Source organism: Staurois parvus, unplaced genomic scaffold (genome assembly GCF_062004578.1).
Source record: "Staurois parvus isolate SC_StPar_1 unplaced genomic scaffold, SC_StPar_1.0 ptg002181l, whole genome shotgun sequence".
Classification (NCBI taxonomy): domain Eukaryota; kingdom Metazoa; phylum Chordata; class Amphibia; order Anura; family Ranidae; genus Staurois; species Staurois parvus.
In genome coordinates this window covers 2,475,668-2,501,443 of record NW_028319977.1, presented here as the reverse complement: position 1 = coordinate 2,501,443, position 25,776 = coordinate 2,475,668, and the positions used below count along the sequence as shown (strand labels likewise).

Sequence of the window (25,776 nt, the reverse complement as noted above, 5' to 3'; positions counted from 1 at the left end):
CTCTCCATTCTCTTACCCCCTCCTTCTTGCTCTCTCTTACCCCCTCCTTCTTGCTCTCTCTTACCCCCTCCTTCTCACTCGCTCTTCTCTTACCCCCTCCTTCTCACTCTCGCTTCCCTTACCCCCACCTTCTCACTCTCGCTTCCCTTACCCCCACCTTCTCACTCTCGCTTCCCTTACCCCCACCTTCTCGCTCTCCATTCTCTTACCCCCTCCTTCTTGCTCTCTCTTACCCCCTCCTTCTCACTCTCTCTTCTCTTACCCCCTCCTTCTCACTCTCTCTTCTCTTACCCCCCACACACACACACACTTTTGCTTCTCTTAGCCCTTCCTTTTTGCTCTCCCTTCTCTTACCTTCACCCTTCCCCCTCCTCTCCCTAGTCTTTTCACCCCCCCCCCCCACAACTTCTCTTACCCCCTCCTTCTCACTCTCTCTTCTCTTACCCCCTCCTTCTCACTCTCGCTTCCCTTACCCCCACCTTCTCGCTCTCCATTCTCTTACCCCCTCCTTCTTGCTCTCTCTTACCCCCTCCTTCTTGCTCTCTCTTACCCCCTCCTTCTCACTCGCTCTTCTCTTACCCCCTCCTTCTCACTCTCGCTTCCCTTACCCCCACCTTCTCGCTCTCCATTCTCTTACCCCCTCCTTCTTGCTCTCTCTTACCCCCTCCTTCTCACTCTCTCTTCTCTTACCCCCTCCTTCTCACTCTCTCTTCTCTTACCCCCCACACACACACACACTTTTGCTTCTCTTAGCCCTTCCTTTTTGCTCTCCCTTCTCTTACCTTCACCCTTCCCCCTCCTCTCCCTAGTCTTTTCACCCCCCCCCCCCACAACTTCTCTTACCCCCTCCTTCTCACTCTCTCTTCTCTTACCCCCTCCTTCTCACTCTCGCTTCCCTTACCCCCACCTTCTCGCTCTCCATTCTCTTATCCCCACCTTCTCGCTCTCCATTCTCTTACCCCCTCCTTCTCGCTCTACCTTCTCTTACCCCCGCCTTCTCTTACCCCCTCCTTCTCGCTCTCCCCCAACCTTCTCATTCTCCTACCCCCCACCTTTGCTTCTCTTACCCCCACCTTCCCACTCTCCATTCTCTTCATCCACACCCCCCCCCTACACACACACACACACCCCCCCCCCCTACACACACACACACACACACACACACACACACACACACACACACACACACACACACTTTTGCTTCTCTTACCCCCTCCTTCTTTCTCTACCTTCTCTTACCCCCTCCTTCTTGCTCTACCTTCTCTTACCCCCCCTTGCTTCTGTTACCCCCACCTTCCCACTCTCCATTCTTTTCTTATTGTCCCCCCACTTTTGCTTCTCTTAGCCCTTCGTTCTCTTACCACACCCCCCTGTGCTTTTCTTACCTTCACCGTTCCCTCTCTCTCCCTTCTCTTTCCACCTCCCCCTCCTTCTTGCTCTCTCTTACCGCCTCCTTCTCACTCTCGCTTCTCTTACCCCCCACTTTCTCGCTCTCCATTCTCTTACCTCCCCTTTGCGTCTCTTACCTCCACCTTCTCACTCTACATTCCCCCCCCCTTGCTTCTCTTACCCCCTCCTTCTTGCTCTGCCTTCCCTTACCCCCACCCCACTTCTCTCTCTCACCCTTCTCTTTTGAGTGGAACTCGGCATTAAAGCAGATGGTGAGAAGGCAATACAATGCTGTCAAATACTCTTCAGAGAACTTTGCACATGCAAGTGAATGAGGTCTAACTCCCCCCCCCCTTTCCTTTCTCACTACTTCCCCCCCAAATAGCCTCTTCCCAGCTTTCTTCTCCCTCTCACTCACCCAGATCATGCAGTGCAGAGTGAATCTCCTTCATGGCATCCCGGTACAGATCCCGCTGCCATTGCTCCATACGTTCCCAGTCTTCTTCCTCAAAGCAAGCGGCCACATCGTGGAAGGTGACCCGTACCTGTGCAGGATGGAAGGAGAGAACAGACAGAGGGTCCTATTAATAAGGAGAAAGAATCAAGTCCAGAAAAACAAGACCCTACATTTCCCTGATCTCTATTAAGAGACGATAACCTGTGCCATGATAGCTGCCGTAGAATTACAATCCCATTCCCAGATGCCCCAGAATAAATTCCAATTGTTCCCATCCAGCAGGTTCTTACCGTCCCCGCCAATGAGCCACAAGTCCTCCTCTCCGGACACTTCTCCATCTGAAAAACAGACCGAGTGTTAGCTCTTGTGTCCAGAAGATGGATGGGGTGCAGACAGTCAACCTCATCAGCTGCCCCCACCTGCATCACACACATTAGTTTGCTGCTATGGAGGGCAGCAGAGACACTGGGGTCTAATAACCCCCAATGTCTCCAGAAAGAGGACCTGTCACCTGCGGAAAGCTTTCACAAGGGATGTTGTTCATCCCTTGTTATAGTAATAAGGTTAAATTGGGGGGAAAAAAAAAAAAACAATGTAAAATAAACTGGAAAACTTTTTGAAAAAGAGAGAAAAGAAACAGTGTAAAAATAAATAAAATTAAACAAAAAACTGTAAAAATAAAAAAAGTAGAAAAAAAAACATTTAAAAACTTGAAAAAAAAAAAGAAAAGGTGTAAAAAAACTGAGAAAAGGGTGTAAAATAAAGTAAAAAATTAAAAAAAACAGTATAAAAAACAAATACAAAATTTGAAGAAAAAAAATAAAGAATAAAATAAATAAATTAAAAAAAATAGTGTAAAAAAATACAAATAAAATAAATTGAAAAATAAAGAAAAAGTGTAAAAACAACAAATAAAACGAAAAAAAAAAACAGTGTAAAAAACCAAAACCTAAACGAAATTAAGAAGAAAATAAAAAAGCAGAAATGCAAAAACAGGTCCGACACGCATATGTAAATGGTGATCGCAGCGTAACGTCAGACGAATTGACGTGAACGACAGAATGAGAGCAATCATTCTAGCACAAGAGCTCACACGCATTTCTAAACTGGTGACCTGTAAAAGTTTTAAAGTATCCCCTATGGAGATTTTTGGGCAGGGTTTGACAAATTTGCTTTCAATCTAGGAGCCAGGCAAAAAAGTTAGAAACCACCTGCCTACTGGGCACTTTCACCCCCTTCATGTCCGGGACAATTTTCAGCTTTTAGAATTCTGTGAATGACTTTTGGACAGTACACATGGGGAGAAGATCCCTGGTCTGCTGTCACAACGGGGGGCAGCTGCAGCCCCAACTGAGAAGATCCCTGGTCTGCTGTCACAGCGGGGGGCAGCTGCAGACCCAACTGGGGAGAAGATCCCTGGTCTGCTGTCACAGCGGGGGGGGGCAGCCCCAGCTGGGGAGAAGATCTCTGGTCTGCTCTCACAGCGGGGGGCAGCCCCAGCCCCAACTGGGGAGAAGATCTCTGGTCTGCTCTCACAGCGGGGGGCAGCTGCAGCCCCAACTGGGGAGAAGATCCCTGGTCTGCTCTCACAGCGGGGGGCAGCTGCAGCCCCAACTGGGGAGAAGATCCCTGGTCTGCTCTCACAGCGGGGGGGCAGCTGCAGCCCCAACTGGGGAGAAGATCCCTGGTCTGCTCTCACAGCGGGGGGGCAGCTGCAGCCCCAACTGGGGAGAAGATCCCTGGTCTGCTCTCACAGCGGGGGGGCAGCTGCAGCTCCAACTGGGGAGAAGATCCCTGGTCTGCTGTCACAGCGGGGGGCAGCTGCAGCCCCAACTGGGGAGAAAATCCCTGGTCTGCTCTGACAGCAGGGGGCAGCTGCAGCCCCAACTGGGGAGAAGATCCCTGGTCTGCTGTCACAGCGAGGCAGCTGCAGCCCCAACTGGGGAGAAGATCCCTGGTCTGCTGTCACAGCGAGGCAGCTGCAGCCCCAACTGGGGAGAAGATCCCTGGTCTGCTGTCACAGCGAGGCAGCTGCAGCCCCAACTGCGGAGAAGATCCCTGGTCTGCTTTCACAGCGGGGGGCAGCTGCAGCCCCAACTGGGGAGAAGATCCCTGGTCTGCTGTCACAGCGAGGGCAGCTGCAGCCCCCACTGGGGAGAAAATCCCTGGTCTGCTGTCACGGGGGGGTCAGCAGCAGCCCCAACTGGGGAGAAGATCCCTGGTCTGCTGTCACGGGGGGGGGGGGCAGCTGCAGCCCCAACTGGGGAGAAGATCCCTGGACTGCTGTCACAGCGGGGGCAGCTGCAGCCCAAACTGGGGAGAAGATCCCTGGTCTGCTGTCACAGCGGGGGGCAGCTGCAGCCCCAACTGGGGAGAAGATCCCTGGTCTGCAGTCACAGCGGGGGGGGCAGCTGCAGCCCCAACTGGGGAGAAGATCCCTGGTCTGCTGTCACGCGGGGGCAGCTGCAGCCCCAACTTAGGAGAAGATCCCTGGTCTGCTGTCACGCGGGGGCAGCTGCAGCCCCAACTGGGGAGAAGATCCCTGGTCTGCTGTCACGGGGGGGCAGCTGCAGCCCCAACTGGGGAGGAGATCCCTGGTCTGCTGTCACGGGGGGGCAGCTGCAGCACAAACTGGGGAGAAGATCCCTGGTCTGCTCTCACAGCGGGGGGCAGCTGCAGCTCCAACTGGGGAGAAGATCCCTGGTCTGCTGTCACAGCGGGGGCAGCTGCAGCCCCAACTGGGGAGGAGATCCCTGGTCTGCTGTCAGGGGGGGGCAGCTACAGCACCAACTGGGGAGAAGATCCCTGGTCTGCTCTCACAGCGGGGGGCAGCTGCAGCTCCAACTGGGGAGAAGATCCCTGGTCTGCTGTCACAGCGGGGGGCAGCTGCAGCCCCAGCTGGGGAGAAGATCCCCGGTCTGCTGTCACAGTGGGGGCAGCTGCAGCCCCAGCTGGGGAGAAGATCCCTGGTCTGCTGTCACGGGGGGGCAGCTGCAGCACCAACATGTTACACCCTGAATACGGGTTCAACATAGAACATTTTAGAAAAAGTGAACTCTTTAATCACCACTGGCGGTTTTTTAATTTTGTTGCTAAACAAATGAAGAGACTAAAAAACACCCTTTTCTTTGTTTCTGTTATAAATTTGCAAATAAGTAATTTCTCTTCTTTACTGATGTGTGCTGATGAAGCTGCACTGGTACAGTGGCATTAATGGGCACTGATAGGTGACACCGATATTCTGCATTGATGGGCACTGATAGGTGACACCGATATACTGCACTAATGGGCACTGATAGGTGATACTGATATTCTGCATTGATGGGCACTGATAGGCGACACCGATATACTGCACTGATAGGTGACACCGATATACTGCACTAATGGGCACTGATAGGTGATACTGATATTCTGCATTGATGGGCACTGATAGGCGACACCGATATACTGCACTGATAGGTGACACCGATATACTGCACTAATGGGCACTGATAGGTGATACTGATATTCTGCATTGATGGGCACTGATAGGTGACACCGATATTCTGCACTGATAGGCACTGAAAGGTGACACCGATATACTGCACTAATGGGCACTGATAGGTGATACTGATATTCTGCATTGATGGGCACTGTTAGGTAACACCGATATTCTGCACTGATAGGCACTGAAAGGTGACACCGATATACTGCACTAATGGGCACTGAAAGGTGATACTGATATTCTGCACTGATAGGCACTGAAAGGTGACACCGATATACTGCACTGATGGGCACTGAAAGGTGACACCGATATACTGCACTGATGGGCACTGAAAGGTGACACCTATATACTGCACTGATGGGCACTGATAGGTGACACCGATATACTGCACTGATGGGCACTGATAGGTGACACCGATATACTGGACTGATGGGCACTGATAGGTGACACCGATATACTGCACTGATGGGCACTGATAGGTGACACCGATATTCTGCATTGATGGGCACTACTAGATGACACCAATAAGCTGCATTGATGGGCACTGATATATGATGTGAATGCACAATATATATGCAAAGAGCTGCGTAAACTGATGGCGCTATATAAGTACCTGAAATAAATAAAAAATATGACACCAATATGCTGCATTGATGGGCACTGATAGATGACACCAATTTGCTGCATTGATGGGCACTGATTTATGACACCAATATGCTGCATTGATATATGACACCAATATGCTGCATTGATAGGCACTGATTTATGACACCAATATGCTGCATTGATGGGAACCGATAGACGACACCAATATGCTGCAGTGATGGGCACTCATAGGTGACACCAATATGCTGCATTGATGGGCATTGATTTATGACACCAATATGCTGTATTGATGGGCATTGATAGATGACAGCAATATGCTGCATTGATGGGCACTGGTTTATGACACCAATATGCTGCATTGATTTATGACACCAATATGCTGTATTGATGGGCATTGATAGATGACAGCAATATGCTGCATTGATGGGCACTGATTTATGACACCAATATGCTGCATTGATTTATGACACCAATATGCTGCATTGATGGGAACCGATAGACGACACCAATATGCTGCAGTGATGGGCACTCATAGGTGACACCAATATGCTGCAGTGATGGGCACTCATAGGTGACACCAATATGCTGCATTGATGGGCATTGATTTATGACACCAATATGCTGTATTGATGGGCATTGATAGATGACAGCAATATGCTGCATTGATGGGCACTGGTTTATGACACCAATATGCTGCATTGATTTATGACACCAATATGCTGTATTGATGGGCATTGATAGATGACAGCAATATGCTGCATTGATGGGCACTGATTTATGACACCAATATGCTGCATTGATTTATGACACCAATATGCTGCATTGATGGGAACCGATAGACGACACCAATATGCTGCAGTGATGGGCACTCATAGGTGACACCAATATGCTGCAGTGATGGGCACTCATAGGTGACACCAATATGCTGCATTGATGGGCACTGATAGATGACACCAATATGCTGCAGTGATGGGCACTCATAGGTGACAGCAATATGCTGCATTGATGGGCACTGATAGATGACACCAATATGCTGCAGTGATGGGCACTCATAGGTGACAGCAATATGCTGCATTGATGGGCACTGATAGATGACAGCAATATGCTGCATTGATGGGCACTCATAGGTGACACCAATATGCTGCATTGATGGGCACTGATAGATGACACCAATATGCTGCAGTGATGGGCACTCATAGGTGACAGCAATATGCTGCATTGATGGGCACTGATAGATGACAGCAATATGCTGCATTGATGGGCACTCATAGGTGACACCAATATGCTGCATTGATGGGCACTCATAGGTGACACCAATATGCTGCAGTGATGGGCACTCATAGGTGACACCAATATGCTGCATTGATGGGCACTCATAGGTGACACCAATAGGCAGCACTGACGATCAGTGCCCCAATTATCCGTGTAAATGTCCTGTCACAGGATAGCTGGTTATCGGTCTTCCTTTCCTCGCGCTGTGACAGCTCCGAGGAAGGGAAATATTGATAACCGGCATTTGTTTACATGTGATCAGCTGTGATTGGACACAAGTGATCACAAGGTAAACGGCCTCTGTGATCGGCCCTTTAGCCCGATCACAGCGTGGGCCCCAATGGGGGGTTCTGGGAAGACGTCAATAATAGTCGCCCTCCCAGAGCCGTCTTTCGGCTATAGCACAGTCAGCAAGCGGGGGGCGGATGCAGATGGCTGACAAAAGCCCAGGCGCCAGAACACCATTTCAAGTCACCATGGTGCCTGAGATTCGTCAAGCCCTGTTTTTGGGTCCTTTAGATTTTTTATTTTAAATCCCTGGAGCACGCCATTTTCAAATCTTGACATGTTGGGTATCTACTTACTCGACGCAACCCCACTTTTTATATTCCCCCCCCCCCCCCAAAAAAAGATGATATTGTGTTTTGTGCACTAAAATTCATTGAAGTGTATCTCCTCCTGACAATAAGGGGTTGCAAATATCGGGCGACGCAGAAAAATCGGATCAGCCACCATTTTATTCCCCAGGGCATCTGCTTTGAGAAATAGATCATAATCCGGGCTTCAGCCATTTTTTGGCCCAAAAAGTCCGATTTTCCCCGTGTGTGAGATGAGACCACTGGTGTGGAGGCTAATAGGGACCCCCAGGCTGGTCAGAGGAGAAGTGAGGGGCCCATGGGAGGCCCCCTGTCCAGTCTCCTGTACCATGGAGGAGTCTATCATACACTGGAAGCCCACAGTTGCTCCAGGAAGGCGGACAAGGCTCACATGACTGCACCTACCGGGGAAGGGAAAAGGCCGTCAGCGGAGACTCCACACACCGGGCGCCGCCATGTTGCTCGCAGTGCGCATGCTTCTTCCGGGCCTCAGCCGATGGCACTCCTAAACGCCCCTTCTTCGTCCGACGCCTCTCAGGCTCCTCCCACTCCCCCCTATCGGATTACCCGAGTACAGGCTGAGACTGCACTGAGGGCTTGAATATAGAACCCGGGGGAGCCGCCGATCCCCATCCAACCATAGAACCACAGAACTTCCGCCCAAAACAAAGAGCTGACCCCTCCCTAGGGATTCCGAAGAGTGGAGCTCCATTCTCGGCAGGAAACACGTGACCTCCACTCCCCAGCTTTCTTACTGTCTTTTAACGCAACAAACAGAGGCTGCAGAGTGGAGCTCCACGCGACAGAAAACGTGTGACCTCCACTCCACTTTTTTTAAATTAACTTTAATGTAACAAACAAACAACAGACAAGTCAAGGTAGTGAAGGTCACATGTTTACTGTTGAGAGGAGCTCCACTCTACAGCCTCTGTTTTATTAAAGTTCACAAAAGAGGTGGAGTGGAGGTCACGTGTTTCCTGTCAAAAATGGAGCTCCATTCAGCGTCCAGATCCCTCACAGCTCACCGGAAGCTCCAAGCTCAATATGGAAAGCAGGGAACTTCCTCTCCACACTCAATATGGCCGCCAGAGAACTTCCTCTCCGCACTCAATATGGTGTCCAGAGAACTTCCTCTCCACACTCAATATGGCCGCTGGGGATCTTATGATTATATTATACAGGATTTATATAGCGCCAACAGTTGGACCTTCTTCTCCACACGCAATATGGCCGCTAGAGAACGTCCTCTCCACACTCGTTAATGCTGCATGAGACCTTCATCTCCACTCTCAATATGGCCGTCTGGGACCTTCTCCACACTCAATATGGCCGCCGAGGACCTTCCTCTCCACACTCAATATGGCCACCGGAGAACTTCCTCTCCACACTCAATACGGCCGCCAAAGAACTTCCTCTCCACATGCAATATGGCCGCCAGAAAAATGCATCTCCACACTCAATATGGCCGCCGGGGACTTTCCTCTCCACACTCAATATGGCCGCCGGGGACTTTCCTCTCCACACTCAATATGGCCGCCGGGGATCTTATTATATTATACAGAATTTATATAGCGCCAACAGTTGGACCTCCCTCTCCACACGCAATATGGCCGCCAGAGAACTTCCTCTCCACACTCAGTATTGCTGCACGGGACCTTCCTCTCCACACTCAGTATTGATGCATGGAACCTTCCTCTCCACTCTCAATATGGCCGCCTGGGACGTTCTCCACACTCAATATGGCCGCCGAGGACCTTCCTCTCCACACGCAATATGGCCGCCAGAGAACTTCCTCTCCACACTCAGTATTGATGAATGGAACCTTCCTCTCCACACTCAATATGGCCGCCAGAGAACTTCCTCTCCACACTCAATATGGCCGCGAGAGAACTCGTTTCCTCTCAAACCCAGAACGTAAATAAACCATGTGAAAGACTCCTCCTCTGCGCCATACAATACACTCACTGCCATCTAGTGAAAAATTAAAAATATTACATAATCCTAACATTTCTATCACTACTAAATCCTAGAAAATAACAACAAATATTCCTGTATATATACACTGCCCAAACAAATGACAGGACCACTTTGAAAACACATCAGACAAATCTTCTGCTGGATATCTATACTGATATGGACGGGGTAATGTTAGGAATGTAAGAACGCCCCATTGTTTGCTGGAAATGAAAATGATCGACCTACAGAGGACCGAATTTAAAGACACCCCGAAAAATTTAAGTGAAAAAATGATGCAGCAGGCAATCCATTTTGCTGAAATTTCATTGCAGCAACTCAGAATGGTCCTCAGTAGTTTGTATGGCCCCCACGTGCTTGAATGCATACCTGACAACGTCGGGGGAGGCTCCTAATGAGATGACGGATGGTGTCCTGGGGGATTTCCTCCCAGATCTGGACCAGGGCATCACTGAGCTCCTGGACAGTCTGAGGGGCAACCTGGTGGCATTGGATGGACTGAAACATGATATCCCAGAGGTGGTCTATTAAATTTAGGTCAGGCGAGCGTGGGGGCCATTCAATGGTATCAATTCCTTCATCCTCCAGGAACTGCCTGCATACTCTCTCCACATGAGGCTGGGCATTGTCGTGCATCAGGAGGAACCCAAGACCCACTGCACCATGAGGAACCCAGGATCCACTGCACCAGGAGGAACCCAGGACCCACTGCACCAGGAGAAACCCAGGATCCACTGCACCAGGAGGAACCCAGGACCCACTGCACCAGGAGGAACCCAGGACCCACTGAACCAGTGTAGGGTCTGACAATGGGTCCAAGGATTTCATCCCGATACCTAATGGCAGTCAGGGTGCCATTGTCTAACCTGTAGAGGTCTGTGTCTCCCTCCATGGATATGCCTCCCCAGACCATCACTGACCCACCAACAAAACAGTAATGCTGAACGATGTTACAGGCAGCAGAACGTTCTCCACGGCTTCTCCAGACCCTTTCACGTCTGTCCTGGGTTCCTGCTGGTGCACGACAATGCCCAGCCTTATGTGGGGAGAGTATGCAGGCAGTTCCTGGAGGATGAAGGAATTGATACCATTGAATGGCCCCCATGCACACCTGACCTAAATCTAATAGAACACCTCTGGGATGTCATGTTTCGGTCCATCCGACACCACCAGGTTGCACCTCAGACTGTCCAGGAGCTCAGTGATGCCCTGGTCCAGATCTGGGAGGAAATCCCCCAGGACACCATCCATCGTCTCATTAGGAGCCTCCCCCGACGTTGTCAAGCATGCATACAAGCACATGGGGGCCATACAAACTACTGAGGACCATTCTGAGTTGCTGCAATGACATTTCAGCAAAATGGACTCGCCTGCTGCATCATTTCTTCACTTTAGGTGTATTTGATTTCAGTCCTCTGTAGGTCGATCATTTTAATTTCCATCAAACGATGGGGCATCCTTACCTTCCTAACACATTACCAAGTCCATATCAGTATAGAGATCCAGCAGATTTTTCTCCATTGAGATCTCATGTTTTCAAAGTGTTCCTTTCATTTTTTGAGCAGTGTATATGTGAAGGCTACAGCAGCCACATCACGGCACCCCAGTGTACTGCTGTCCAAGTCTTCAAAGATGGAGCACATATATAATAATGGATAGATTAAGGGCAGGTATGCCTGGAGGGAGCCCACACCTCCTTAAACGCATAAGGATGCACTGGACACCCAGCAATAGCACAATGGCAGTGCATCCCTTCACCAATTTACTAACAGAACAAACAAATGGCAACCACCCAAACCTATAACAGACCTTTGCAGCAAGGAGCACATGGAAGGCCAATGCATGGCACAAAACAATAAACAAACATTTCCAGCTCACTTACCAGCCAGCCTGCAACAAACACTTCATGGCACCCCAATTTATAGAGTTAGGACTACAGTACACTGGGGTGCCCTGACATTGCCCCTGCAGCTTACACATATATTTGAAAATGTGTGCAAAATAAACCCGTTGTTTTAACCTGAACTGTTATACAGGGTTAATTTGGTTTGTTGCACGTTGGCTGAAAAGTAAGCTGGGAATTTTTGAAAGGACATCTGTTGTTTTGCCCTCTATAGGCAAAGCACAGGATCCCGTCAGTACAAAGCAGGTTTGGGCAAGGGGATGTGTGCATTGCCTGATGGCAGCAGGGAAATACATTCCCTGGCTATGCAGATGTGTCAGGCAGAGCAGGGCTAGGAAGGTGTGTGGTGACAAACTGACTACAGAACTACAGGCAGGCCGTAAGTTGGCATTCTGGAACTCTGATTGGCACACTGACCACACCAGCACGGATCTGCTTCAGTGCTTGGTGTGGTCAGAAAGCTACAGGAGGGGAGGCACACTGGTATTCTCACCAGGCATTTGCTTGTAGATAAAAGTGTAGACGCACGCGAATGAACATTTACAAGTAGACAAGTGCTTAGTAGCATCGTTTATGTGTATTGTTAAATAGAACCACCTGTGTGAATGAAGCTTATGCTCAATGATTATTGCTCAGAGCAGTCTGATTGTATTGCACCATATTGTAGAAACTACAACCATAAGGAGGCGTGGTCCATCTCAGCGTCACAAGCGACTATGGACATTGGGGTGACTGCGCTGGGAACCTAAACCCCGATATGTTATAGAAAAATGGCAAAAGACTCCCCAATGGATGGACAGAGTGCACACTCCCAGACAAAGCTACATACAGTAAACATGCTATGTATGTCTATAAACTCCATCAGTCCAAGCAGGGGCCAAAAAGGGCCCCTGCATTCCAGCACTAGGGAAACCTCAATCTCACTCTTAATGCTAATGGTCATGGCCTGGCTGTACAGATCTTCTCTTTTTCTATACAGCCAGTTCTCTGCATACTCTGCTCTACCTAGCTGGTTTATTCTCAAAAAAGCCTCTCCATGTCCCCAGCTGTGTATGGCTCTTTACCTGCAATGATACCTGACCTCTTGGGGAAAGATCTACTGAAGGCAAATAGACTGTGCACTTTGCAAGTGCAGTTGCCCCCGAGCCTTAGTAAATGAGGTGAAGCTCTGCTGACTTCCATCTTCCAATCATGTGCAAGCAAAAATGCAGTTTTTTTATTTTCCTTGCACGTGATTGGGTATTCTTTGCAAAGTAAAGCTTCACCTCATCTACTAAGCTCTGGAGCAAGTGCAGATTGCCGTGTATTTGTCTTTAGTGAATCAACCCCACGGTGCTCAACAAACAGACCTACACTCCCCAGGGGTCATAATTTTGGTCTTTGAAGTTTTGGTTAACCCCTATAGAAGGCCACCACTGCCCAGAACTGAGAATCAGTACGATCCCACACATCTTGCCGGGGACTGATTCAGTACGATCCCACACATCGTTCCTTAGGACTGAATCAGTACGATCCCACACATCTTTCCCGGGACTGAATCAGTACGATCCCACACATCTTACCCGGGACTGAATCAGTACGATCCCACACATCTTACCCGGGACTGAATCAGTACGATCCCACACATCTTTCCAGGGACTGAATCAGTACGATCCCACACATTTTGCCCGGGACTGAATCAGTACGATCCCACACATCTTTCCAGGGACTGAATCAGTACGATCCCATACATCTTACCCGGGACTGAATCAGTACGATCTCATACATCTTTCCAGGGACTGAATCAGTACGATCCCACACATTTTGCCCGGGACTGAATCAGTACGATCCCACACATCTTTCCAGGGACTGAATCAGTATGATCCCATACATCTTACCCGGGACTGAATCAGTACGATCTCACACATCTTTCCAGGGACTGAATCAGTACGATCCCACACATCTTACCCGGGACTGAATCAGTACGATCTCACACATCTTTCAAGGGACTGAATCAGTACGATCCCACACATCTTTCCAGGGACTGAATCAGTATGATCTCACACATCTTTCCAGGGACTGAATCAGTACGATCCCATACATCTTACCCGGGACTGAATCAGTACGATCTCACACATCTTTCCAGGGACTGAATCAGTACGATCCCACACATCTTTCCAGGGACTGAATCAGTACGATCCCATACATCTTACCCGGGACTGAATCAGTACGATCTCACACATCTTTCCAGGGACTGAATCAGTACGATCCCACACATCTTACCCGGGACTGAATCAGTACGATCTCACACATCTTTCCAGGGACTGAATCAGTACGATCCCACACATCTTACCCGGGACTGAATCAGTACGATCCCACACATCTTACCCGGGCCTGAATCAGTACGATCCCACACATCTTACCCGGGACTGAATCAGTACGATCTCACACATCTTACCCGGGACTGAATCAGTACGATCTCACACATCTTACCCAGGACTAAATCAGTACGATCCCACACATCTTACCCGGGACTGAATCAGTACGATCCCACACATCTTTCCAGGGACTGAATCAGTACGATCCCACACATCTTACCCGGGACTGAATCAGTACGATCCCACACATCTTTCCAGGGACTGAATCAGTACGATCCCACACATCTTACCCGGGACTGAATCAGTACGATCTCACACATCTTTCAAGGGACTGAATCAGTACGATCCCACACATCTTTCAAGGGACTGAATCAGTACGATCCCACACATCTTTCCAGGGACTGAATCAGTACGATCCCATACATCTTACCCGGGACTGAATCAGTACGATCTCACACATCTTTCCAGGGACTGAATCAGTACGATCCCACACATCTTACCCGGGACTGAATCAGTACGATCCCACACATCTTTCCAGGGACTGAATCAGTACGATCCCACACATCTTGCCTGGGACTGAATCAGTACGATCCCACACATCTTGCCCGGGGACTGAATCTGTACGATCTCACACATCTTTCCCTGGACTGAATCTGTACGATCCCACACATCTTTCCCTGGACTGAATCTGTACGATCTCACACTTCTTACCCGGGACTGAATCAGTACGATCCCACACATCTTGCTTGGGACTGAATCAGTACGATCCCACACATCTTACCCGGGACTGAATTAGTACGATCTCACACATCTTACCCGGGACTGAATTAGTACGATCTCACACATCTTGCTCGGGACTGAATCTGTACGATCTCACACATCTTGCCAGGGACTGAATCAGTACGATCTCACACATCTTGCCCGGGACTGAATCAGTACGATCTCACACATCTTGCCCGGGACTGATTCAGTACGATCCCACACATCTTTCCAGGGACTGAATCAGTACGGTCCCACACATCTTGCCAGGGACTGAATCAGTACGATCCCACACATCTTGCCAGGGACTGAATCAGTACGATCCCACACATCTTGCTGGGGACTGAATCAGCACGATCCCACACATCTTACCCGGGACTGAATCTGTATGATCCCACACATCTTGCTGGGGACTGATTCAGTACGATCCCACACATTCTGCCCGGGACTGAATCAGTACGATCTCACACATCTTACCCGGGACTGAATCAGTACGATCCCACACATCTTACCCGGGACTGAATCAGTACGATCCCACACATCTTACCCGGGACTGAATCAGTACGATCCCACACATCTTGCCCTGGACTGAATCAGTACGATCTCACACATCTTACCCGGGACTGAATCAGTACGATCCCACACATCTTTCCAGGGACTGAATCAGTACGATCCCATACATCTTACCCGGGACTGAATCAGTACGATCTCACACATCTTGCCCGGGGACTGAATCTGTACGATCTCACACATCTTTCCCTGGACTGAATCTGTACGATCTCACACTTCTTACCCGGGACTGAATCAGTACGATCCCACACATCTTGCTTGGGACTGAATCAGTACGATCCCACACATCTTACCCGGGACTGAATTAGTACGATCTCACACATCTTACCCTGGACTGAATTAGTACGATCTCACACATCTTGCCCGGGACTGAATCAGTACGATCTCACACATCTTGCCCGGGACTGAATCAGTACGATCTCACACATCTTGCCCGGGACTGATTCAGTACGATCCCACACATCTTTCCAGGGACTGAATCAGTACGATCCCACACATCTTACCCGGGACTGAATCAGTACGATCTCACACATCTTTCAAGGGACTGAATCAGTACGATCCCACACATCTTTCAAGGGACTGAATCAGTACGATCCCACACATCTTTCCAGGGACTGAATCAGTACGATCCCATACATCTTACCCGGGACTGAATCAGTACGATCTCACACATCTTTCCAGGGACTGAATCAGTACGATCCCACACATCTTGCCTGGGACTGAATCAGTACGATCTCACACATCTTGCCCGGGGACTGAATCAGTATGATCCCACACATCTTGCCCGGGACTGAATCAGTACGATCTCACACATCTTGCCCGGGGACTGAATCTGTACGATCTCACACATCTTTCCCTGGACTGAATCTGTACGATCTCACACTTCTTACCCGGGACTGAATCAGTACGATCCCACACATCTTGCTTGGGACTGAATCAGTACGATCCCACACATCTTACCCGGGACTGAATTAGTACGATCTCACACATCTTACCCGGGACTGAATTAGTACGATCTCACACATCTTGCCCGGGACTGAATCTGTACGATCTCACACATCTTGCCAGGGACTGAATCAGTACGATCTCACACATCTTGCCAGGGACTGAATCAGTACGATCCCACACATCTTGCTGGGGACTGAATCAGCACGATCCCACACATCTTACCCGGGACTGAATCTGTATGATCCCACACATCTTGCTGGGGACTGATTCAGTACGATCCCACACATTCTGCCCGGGACTGAATCAGTACGATCTCACACATCTTACCCGGGACTGAATCAGTACGATCCCACACATCTTACCCGGGACTGAATCAGTACGATCCCACACATCTTACCCGGGACTGAATCAGTAAGATCCCACACATCTTACCCGGGACTGAATCAGTACGATCCCACACATCTTACCCGGGACTGAATCAGTACGATCCCACACATCTTGCCCTGGACTGAATCAGTACGATCTCACACATCTTACCCGGGACTGAATCAGTACGATCCCACACATCTTTCCAGGGACTGAATCAGTACGATCCCATACATCTTACCCGGGACTGAATCAGTACGATCTCACACATCTTGCCCGGGGACTGAATCTGTACGATCTCACACATCTTTCCCTGGACTGAATCTGTACGATCTCACACTTCTTACCCGGGACTGAATCAGTACGATCCCACACATCTTGCTTGGGACTGAATCAGTACGATCCCACACATCTTACCCGGGACTGAATTAGTACGATCTCACACATCTTGCCCGGGACTGAATCTGTACGATCTCACACATCTTGCCAGGGACTGAATCAGTACGATCTCACACATCTTGCCCGGGACTGATTCAGTACGATCCCACACATCTTTCCAGGGACTGAATCAGTACGGTCCCACACATCTTGCCAGGGACTGAATCAGTACGATCCCACACATCTTGCCAGGGACTGAATCAGTACGATCCCACACATCTTGCTGGGGACTGAATCAGCACGATCCCACACATCTTACCCGGGACTGAATCTGTATGATCCCACACATCTTGCTGGGGACTGATTCAGTACGATCCCACACATTCTGCCCGGGACTGAATCAGTACGATCTCACACATCTTACCCGGGACTGAATCAGTACGATCCCACACATCTTACCCGGGACTGAATCAGTACGATCCCACACATCTTACCCGGGACTGAATCAGTACGATCCCACACATCTTACCCGGGACTGAATCAGTACGATCCCACACATCTTACCCGGGACTGAATCAGTACGATCCCACACATCTTACCCGGGACTGAATCAGTACGATCTCACACATCTTACCCGGGACTGAATCAGTACGATCCCACACATCTTGCCCTGGACTGAATCAGTACGATCTCACACATCTTACCCGGGACTGAATCAGTACGATCCCACACATCTTTCCAGGGACTGAATCAGTACGATCCCATACATCTTACCCGGGACTGAATCAGTACGATCTCACACATCTTGCCCGGGGACTGAATCTGTACGATCTCACACATCTTTCCCTGGACTGAATCTGTACGATCTCACACTTCTTACCCGGGACTGAATCAGTACGATCCCACACATCTTACCCGGGACTGAATCAGTACGATCTCACACATCTTACCCGGGACTGAATCAGTACGATCTCACACATCTTACCCAGGACTAAATCAGTACGATCCCACACATCTTACCCGGGACTGAATCAGTACGATCCCACACATCTTTCCAGGGACTGAATCAGTACGATCCCACACATCTTACCCGGGACTGAATCAGTACGATCCCACACATCTTTCCAGGGACTGAATCAGTACGATCCCACACATCTTACCCGGGACTGAATCAGTACGATCTCACACATCTTTCAAGGGACTGAATCAGTACGATCCCACACATCTTTCAAGGGACTGAATCAGTACGATCCCACACATCTTTCCAGGGACTGAATCAGTACGATCCCATACATCTTACCCGGGACTGAATCAGTACGATCTCACACATCTTTCCAGGGACTGAATCAGTACGATCCCACACATCTTACCCGGGACTGAATCAGTACGATCCCACACATCTTACCCGGGACTGAATCAGTACGATCCCACACATCTTTCCAGGGACTGAATCAGTACGATCCCACACATCTTGCCTGGGACTGAATCAGTACGATCCCACACATCTTGCCCGGGGACTGAATCTGTACGATCTCACACATCTTTCCCTGGACTGAATCTGTACGATCCCACACATCTTTCCCTGGACTGAATCTGTACGATCTCACACTTCTTACCCGGGACTGAATCAGTACGATCCCACACATCTTGCTTGGGACTGAATCAGTACGATCCCACACATCTTACCCGGGACTGAATTAGTACGATCTCACACATCTTACCCGGGACTGAATTAGTACGATCTCACACATCTTGCTCGGGACTGAATCTGTACGATCTCACACATCTTGCCAGGGACTGAATCAGTACGATCTCACACATCTTGCCCGGGACTGAATCAGTACGATCTCACACATCTTGCCCGGGACTGATTCAGTACGATCCCACACATCTTTCCAGGGACTGAATCAGTACGGTCCCACACATCTTGCCAGGGACTGAATCAGTACGATCCCACACATCTTGCCAGGGACTGAATCAGTACGATCCCACACATCTTGCTGGGGACTGAATCAGCACGATCCCACACATCTTACCCGGGACTGAATCTGTATGATCCCACACATCTTGCTGGGGACTGATTCAGTACGATCCCACACATTCTGCCCGGGACTGAATCAGTACGATCTCACACATCTTACCCGGGACTGAATCAGTACGATCCCACACATCTTACCCGGGACTGAATCAGTACGATCCCACACATCTTACCCGGGACTGAATCAGTACGATCCCACACATCTTGCCCTGGACTGAATCAGTACGATCTCACACATCTTACCCGGGACTGAATCAGTACGATCCCACACATCTTTCCAGGGACTGAATCAGTACGATCCCATACATCTTACCCGGGACTGAATCAGTACGATCTCACACATCTTGCCCGGGGACTGAATCTGTACGATCTCACACATCTTTCCCTGGACTGAATCTGTACGATCTCACACTTCTTACCCGGGACTGAATCAGTACGATCCCACACATCTTGCTTGGGACTGAATCAGTACGATCCCACACATCTTACCCGGGACTGAATTAGTACGATCTCACACATCTTACCCTGGACTGAATTAGTACGATCTCACACATCTTGCCCGGGACTGAATCAGTACGATCTCACACATCTTGCCCGGGACTGAATCAGTACGATCTCACACATCTTGCCCGGGACTGATTCAGTACGATCCCACACATCTTTCCAGGGACTGAATCAGTACGATCCCACACATCTTACCCGGGACTGAATCAGTACGATCTCACACATCTTTCAAGGGACTGAATCAGTACGATCCCACACATCTTTCAAGGGACTGAATCAGTACGATCCCACACATCTTTCCAGGGACTGAATCAGTACGATCCCATACATCTTACCCGGGACTGAATCAGTACGATCTCACACATCTTTCCAGGGACTGAATCAGTACGATCCCACACATCTTGCCTGGGACTGAATCAGTACGATCTCACACATCTTGCCCGGGGACTGAATCAGTATGATCCCACACATCTTGCCCGGGACTGAATCAGTACGATCTCACACATCTTGCCCGGGGACTGAATCTGTACGATCTCACACATCTTTCCCTGGACTGAATCTGTACGATCTCACACTTCTTACCCGGGACTGAATCAGTACGATCCCACACATCTTGCTTGGGACTGAATCAGTACGATCCCACACATCTTACCCGGGACTGAATTAGTACGATCTCACACATCTTACCCGGGACTGAATTAGTACGATCTCACACATCTTGCCCGGGACTGAATCTGTACGATCTCACACATCTTGCCAGGGACTGAATCAGTACGATCTCACACATCTTGCCAGGGACTGAATCAGTACGATCCCACACATCTTGCTGGGGACTGAATCAGCACGATCCCACACATCTTACCCGGGACTGAATCTGTATGATCCCACACATCTTGCTGGGGACTGATTCAGTACGATCCCACACATTCTGCCCGGGACTGAATCAGTACGATCTCACACATCTTACCCGGGACTGAATCAGTACGATCCCACACATCTTACCCGGGACTGAATCAGTACGATCCCACACATCTTACCCGGGACTGAATCAGTACGATCCCACACATCTTACCCGGGACTGAATCAGTACGATCCCACACATCTTACCCGGGACTGAATCAGTACGATCCCACACATCTTGCCCTGGACTGAATCAGTACGATCTCACACATCTTACCCGGGACTGAATCAGTACGATCCCACACATCTTTCCAGGGACTGAATCAGTACGATCCCATACATCTTACCCGGGACTGAATCAGTACGATCTCACACATCTTGCCCGGGGACTGAATCTGTACGATCTCACACATCTTTCCCTGGACTGAATCTGTACGATCTCACACTTCTTACCCGGGACTGAATCAGTACGATCCCACACATCTTGCTTGGGACTGAATCAGTACGATCCCACACATCTTACCCGGGACTGAATTAGTACGATCTCACACATCTTGCCCGGGACTGAATCTGTACGATCTCACACATCTTGCCAGGGACTGAATCAGTACGATCTCACACATCTTGCCCGGGACTGAATCAGTACGATCTCACACATCTTGCCCGGGACTGATTCAGTACGATCCCACACATCTTTCCAGGGACTGAATCAGTACGGTCCCACACATCTTGCCAGGGACTGAATCAGTACGATCCCACACATCTTGCCAGGGACTGAATCAGTACGATCCCACACATCTTGCTGGGGACTGAATCAGCACGATCCCACACATCTTACCCGGGACTGAATCTGTATGATCCCACACATCTTGCTGGGGACTGATTCAGTACGATCCCACACATTCTGCCCGGGACTGAATCAGTACGATCTCACACATCTTACCCGGGACTGAATCAGTACGATCCCACACATCTTACCCGGGACTGAATCAGTACGATCCCACACATCTTACCCGGGACTGAATCAGTACGATCCCACACATCTTACCCGGGACTGAATCAGTACGATCCCACACATCTTACCCGGGACTGAATCAGTACGATCCCACACATCTTACCCGGGACTGAATCAGTACGATCTCACACATCTTACCCGGGACTGAATCAGTACGATCCCACACATCTTGCCCTGGACTGAATCAGTACGATCTCACACATCTTACCCGGGACTGAATCAGTACGATCCCACACATCTTTCCAGGGACTGAATCAGTACGATCCCATACATCTTACCCGGGACTGAATCAGTACGATCTCACACATCTTGCCCGGGGACTGAATCTGTACGATCTCACACATCTTTCCCTGGACTGAATCTGTACGATCTCACACTTCTTACCCGGGACTGAATCAGTACGATCCCACACATCTTACCCGGGACTGAATTAGTACGATCTCACACATCTTGCCCGGGACTGAATCTGTACGATCTCACACATCTTGCCCGGGACTGATTCAGTACGATCCCACACATCTTGCTGGGGACTGAATCAGCACGATCCCACACATCTTACCCGGGACTGAATCTGTATGATCCCACACATCTTGCTGGGGACTGATTCAGTACGATCCCACACATTCTGCCCGGGACTGAATCAGTACGATCTCACACATCTTACCCGGGACTGAATCAGTACGATCCCACACATCTTGCCCTGGACTGAATCAGTACGATCTCACACATCTTACCCGGGACTGAATCAGTACGATCCCACACATCTTACCCGGGACTGAATCAGTACGATCCCACATATCTTGCTGGGGACCGATTCACTACGATCCCACAAATCTTACCCGGGACCGATTCAGTACGATCCCACAAATCTTACCCGGGACTGAATCACTACGATCCCACAAATCTTACCCGGGACCGATTCAGTACGATCCCACAAATCTTACCCGGGACTGAATCAGTACGATCCCACACATCTTGCCCGGGACTGAATCTGTACGATCCCACACATCTTGCCTTAGGACTGAATCAGTATGATCTCACACATCTTACCTGGGACTGAATCAGTCGGATCCCACACATCTTGCCCTGGACTGAATCAGTACGATCCCACACATCTTGCCCTGGACTGAATCAGTCGGATCCCACACATCTTGCCCGGGACTGAATCAGTACAATCCCACACATCTTGCCCAGGGCTAACACTCTTTTCATGACTTGGGGAATGGAAGCCAACAGACAACATGGTGCCCCTACTATCTGTGAAGCTACGCTGGAATGCAGCAGCCCCTTGGACAGAAGTGACGTCACGGTGGGGGAATGACAGAGTGTGGCCAGGTGTTTTGGAGCATGTGCACTCCTTTGTCACCGTGATGTCACTTACGCCCGGTGGACTGCTGCATTCCAGTGTGATTTCTGAGATAATAGGGAGACCAGCCAGGCGCCAGCACCAAGTCTGCTGCACCGATACCACCAGCGGAGATAGATTAGAGGTAAATCCATAGGGTGGTACTATGGATAAAAACTCATACATTGTACCACATCCTGACTATCGAGAATGTAACAGAGCTGAATGGACTTTATAGGCACTTAGACATCATTTTTGTATAAAAGCCCCATACTCTTTATTGATAAATCACATAGTTACAATTAACAATGAAGTACCACAGTTAACAACAACAACAGAAAAATTGCACCTCAATGCTGAGATCCTACCGTTCCTAAATGACCATATAACCTAACTGGTACCAAAAATGGATCACCGATGGTTGGGATGATCTTGTAATTGATTGAACGTGGGTGTATTGTCATAGTTAACAGCTAGTACAAGCTCAGCTGAATCTGGGCTCTACATGTTTCGAGACTCTCAGTCGCTTCTTCAGGAGCTATGGAAAGGTGCATCTACAATAAAACAAAACCTGTTTATTTATTTATTTCAGGTACTTATATAGCACCGTCAATTTACGCAGCGCTTTACATAAATATTGTACATTCACATCAGTCCCTAACCCTCAAGGGGTGTACAATCTAAGGTCCCTAACTCACATTCATACATACACATACCAGGGCCAATTTAGACAGGAGCCAATTAACCTACCAGCATGTCTTTGGAGTGTGGGAGGAAACCGGAGTACCTGGAGAAAACCCACGCAGACACAGGGAGAACATGCAAACTCCAGGCAGGAGGTGCCGTGGCTGGGATTCGAACCAACGACCCATTTACTGCCAGGCGGAAGTGCTAATCATTTAGCCTCTCCTCACCTCACCTCACCCCCTCAGTCTCCGCCCGTATCGCCCACCTACTGAATGACATATCAGACTGGATGTCGCTCCATTTCCTCAAATTGAACCTTTCCAAAACTGAGCTCCTAATTTTCCCCCCAGCCCGCGCCCCCCCCCCCCCCCCCCCATCCTCTCCATCACGACCAACAACACCACCATCAGTCCCACCCCACAAGCCAAAGTCCTAGGTGTCACTCTAGACTCAAACCTGTCCTTCCAACCCCAAGTCCAATCGCTGGCAAACTCATGCAGGCTCCACCTCTGCAGCATCTCCAAAATACGTTCCTAACTCCAGACACTACTAAACAACTCGTTCACTCCCTTATTATCTCACGCCTGGACTACTGCAACTCCCTCCTCACCGGCCTACCCCAACACAGACTATCCCCGTTTCAGTCTATCCTGGACTCAGCGGCCAGACTCATCCACCTTACTAACCGCTCCGTATCCGCCACCCCCCTTTGCCAATCCCTCCACTGGCTTCCGATTGCCCAACGCATTAAATTCAAACTACTAACACAGACATACAAAGCCATTCATGATGCTGCCCCAAACTACCTCACCGACCTGATACCCAAATACCACCCAACCCGTACTCTTCGCTCCTCACAAGACCTCCTACTTTCTAGCTCCCTGGTCTCCACCTCCCATGCCCGACTGCAGGACTTCGCCAGGACTTCCCCCATTGTCTGGAACTCTCTACCCCAATCCATCAGACTGTCACCTTCCCTCCTCACCTTTAGGCGCACCCTGAAAACCCATCTCTTCAGGGAAGCCTACCCCGCCCTCACCTAATTGCTGATCTACACTCCTCCTACTACTCCATCCCCCACAGCCACTTCCTCCTGTACCACTATCCCCTCCCTCCTAGATTGTAAGCTCGAAAGAGCAGGGCCCTCGAACCCCTCGTGTTTTGTCCTGTTACTGTATTGTCTTATGTACTGTCCCCCACTATAATTTACAGCGCTGAGCAAACCTTTTGGCACTATATAAATACTGTATAATAATAATATAATAATATGTAATCCAAAACCACAAAATCAAAAAGAAAAAGAATTTAAACTTCTCTACATACAAAAACGTAAATTGGACAAATATCCACTTACAATTATTGCCATGAAAACGTATATTTTTTTGTAGTTAGGCATCGGAGGAAACAAATTGTGTCAGATTGGGTATCCAGACATGGAGGCACATCAGGGAAGCAGGGACAACATCATGTAATAACATTACAGTCTGTTGAAAACAGAGCAGGTTTAAAAGATAATATTATGAACCAAAATGTTATTATTTGGCTAAATGTCTATCATACCAATAGTGTATGGGCATTGGTCTTCTGTGTATACCAAACACATGCAATGTGAGGCCTGAATCGAACATCCTAAACAAAAAAGGAGGAAAAAACAAAAAATTTATATATACTTACTAAGTCGCATGAATTGAAAAATATTGATTGGTCTTCAATCAGACCCTATGTGACATGATGGATTTGATAATTTTGTGAAAAATAGAAGGGAGGAAAAAGAGGGAAGGGAAATAGATAAATGGTACCCTATATATTTCCTCACATCTGTGCTCATTTAGAGAACATCTCCATCATAGAAGTAGCTATAAAAAAATTAAATAAAGGTACCTCAGAGAATATAGATATCTGGTCATCAACAGTGTAGACCCCAATCAGTCATTAGATGCAAACTGTCCAATCCCAGCAGGGCGCAAAGGACGCTAACAAGGCCTGCACACCCTTCGCCTCGCGGCGCGGGTAACACTGTAGAAAGAAGACCCAATAATCAATGTCCTTCCCTCGTAGTGTAATCGGCCCCTACGGCACTAGAATTTAGCCCACCCAAAAAAGAGAAGAGGATGTAGGCCTTGGCTATTACCTCCTGGTCCATTACCTGGAATCCCATCAAGACACTAAATCCTCCTGAGATAATCAGGCCATGATTGTGGCTGCATGGATGCCGTCACACTACCTGA

The 25,776-nt window shown here is 49.1% G+C and overlaps 1 protein-coding gene and 1 long non-coding RNA gene across 3 annotated transcripts in view; both read right to left on the bottom strand.

Moving 5' to 3' along the window:
* Nucleotides 1–8,576, bottom strand: part of LOC149432261 (uncharacterized) — a 34,393-nt gene extending 25,817 nt beyond the window's left edge. The window contains exons 1-3 of one of the 2 annotated variants that reach the window (XM_089665316.1): nt 8,210–8,576; nt 2,137–2,184; nt 1,808–1,934 (exon numbers count right to left, since the gene is read on the bottom strand). In XM_089665316.1, the coding sequence (XP_089521442.1) occupies nt 1,808–1,934; nt 2,137–2,184 (175 nt within the window). In that variant the 5' untranslated portion in view covers nt 8,210–8,576. The remainder of the gene's footprint in view (nt 1–1,807; nt 1,935–2,136; nt 2,185–8,209) is intronic. The other variant, XM_089665317.1, reaches the window with a different exon arrangement.
* Nucleotides 8,577–23,119: 14,543 nt separating this feature from the next.
* Nucleotides 23,120–25,317, bottom strand: LOC149432260 (uncharacterized). Its single transcript, XR_016309168.1, has 3 exons — nt 25,109–25,317; nt 24,903–25,032; nt 23,120–23,415 (listed from the first exon to the last, which is right to left on the bottom strand). It is a non-coding gene; the product is annotated as an uncharacterized LOC149432260 (long non-coding RNA).
* Nucleotides 25,318–25,776: the final 459 nt, after the last annotated feature.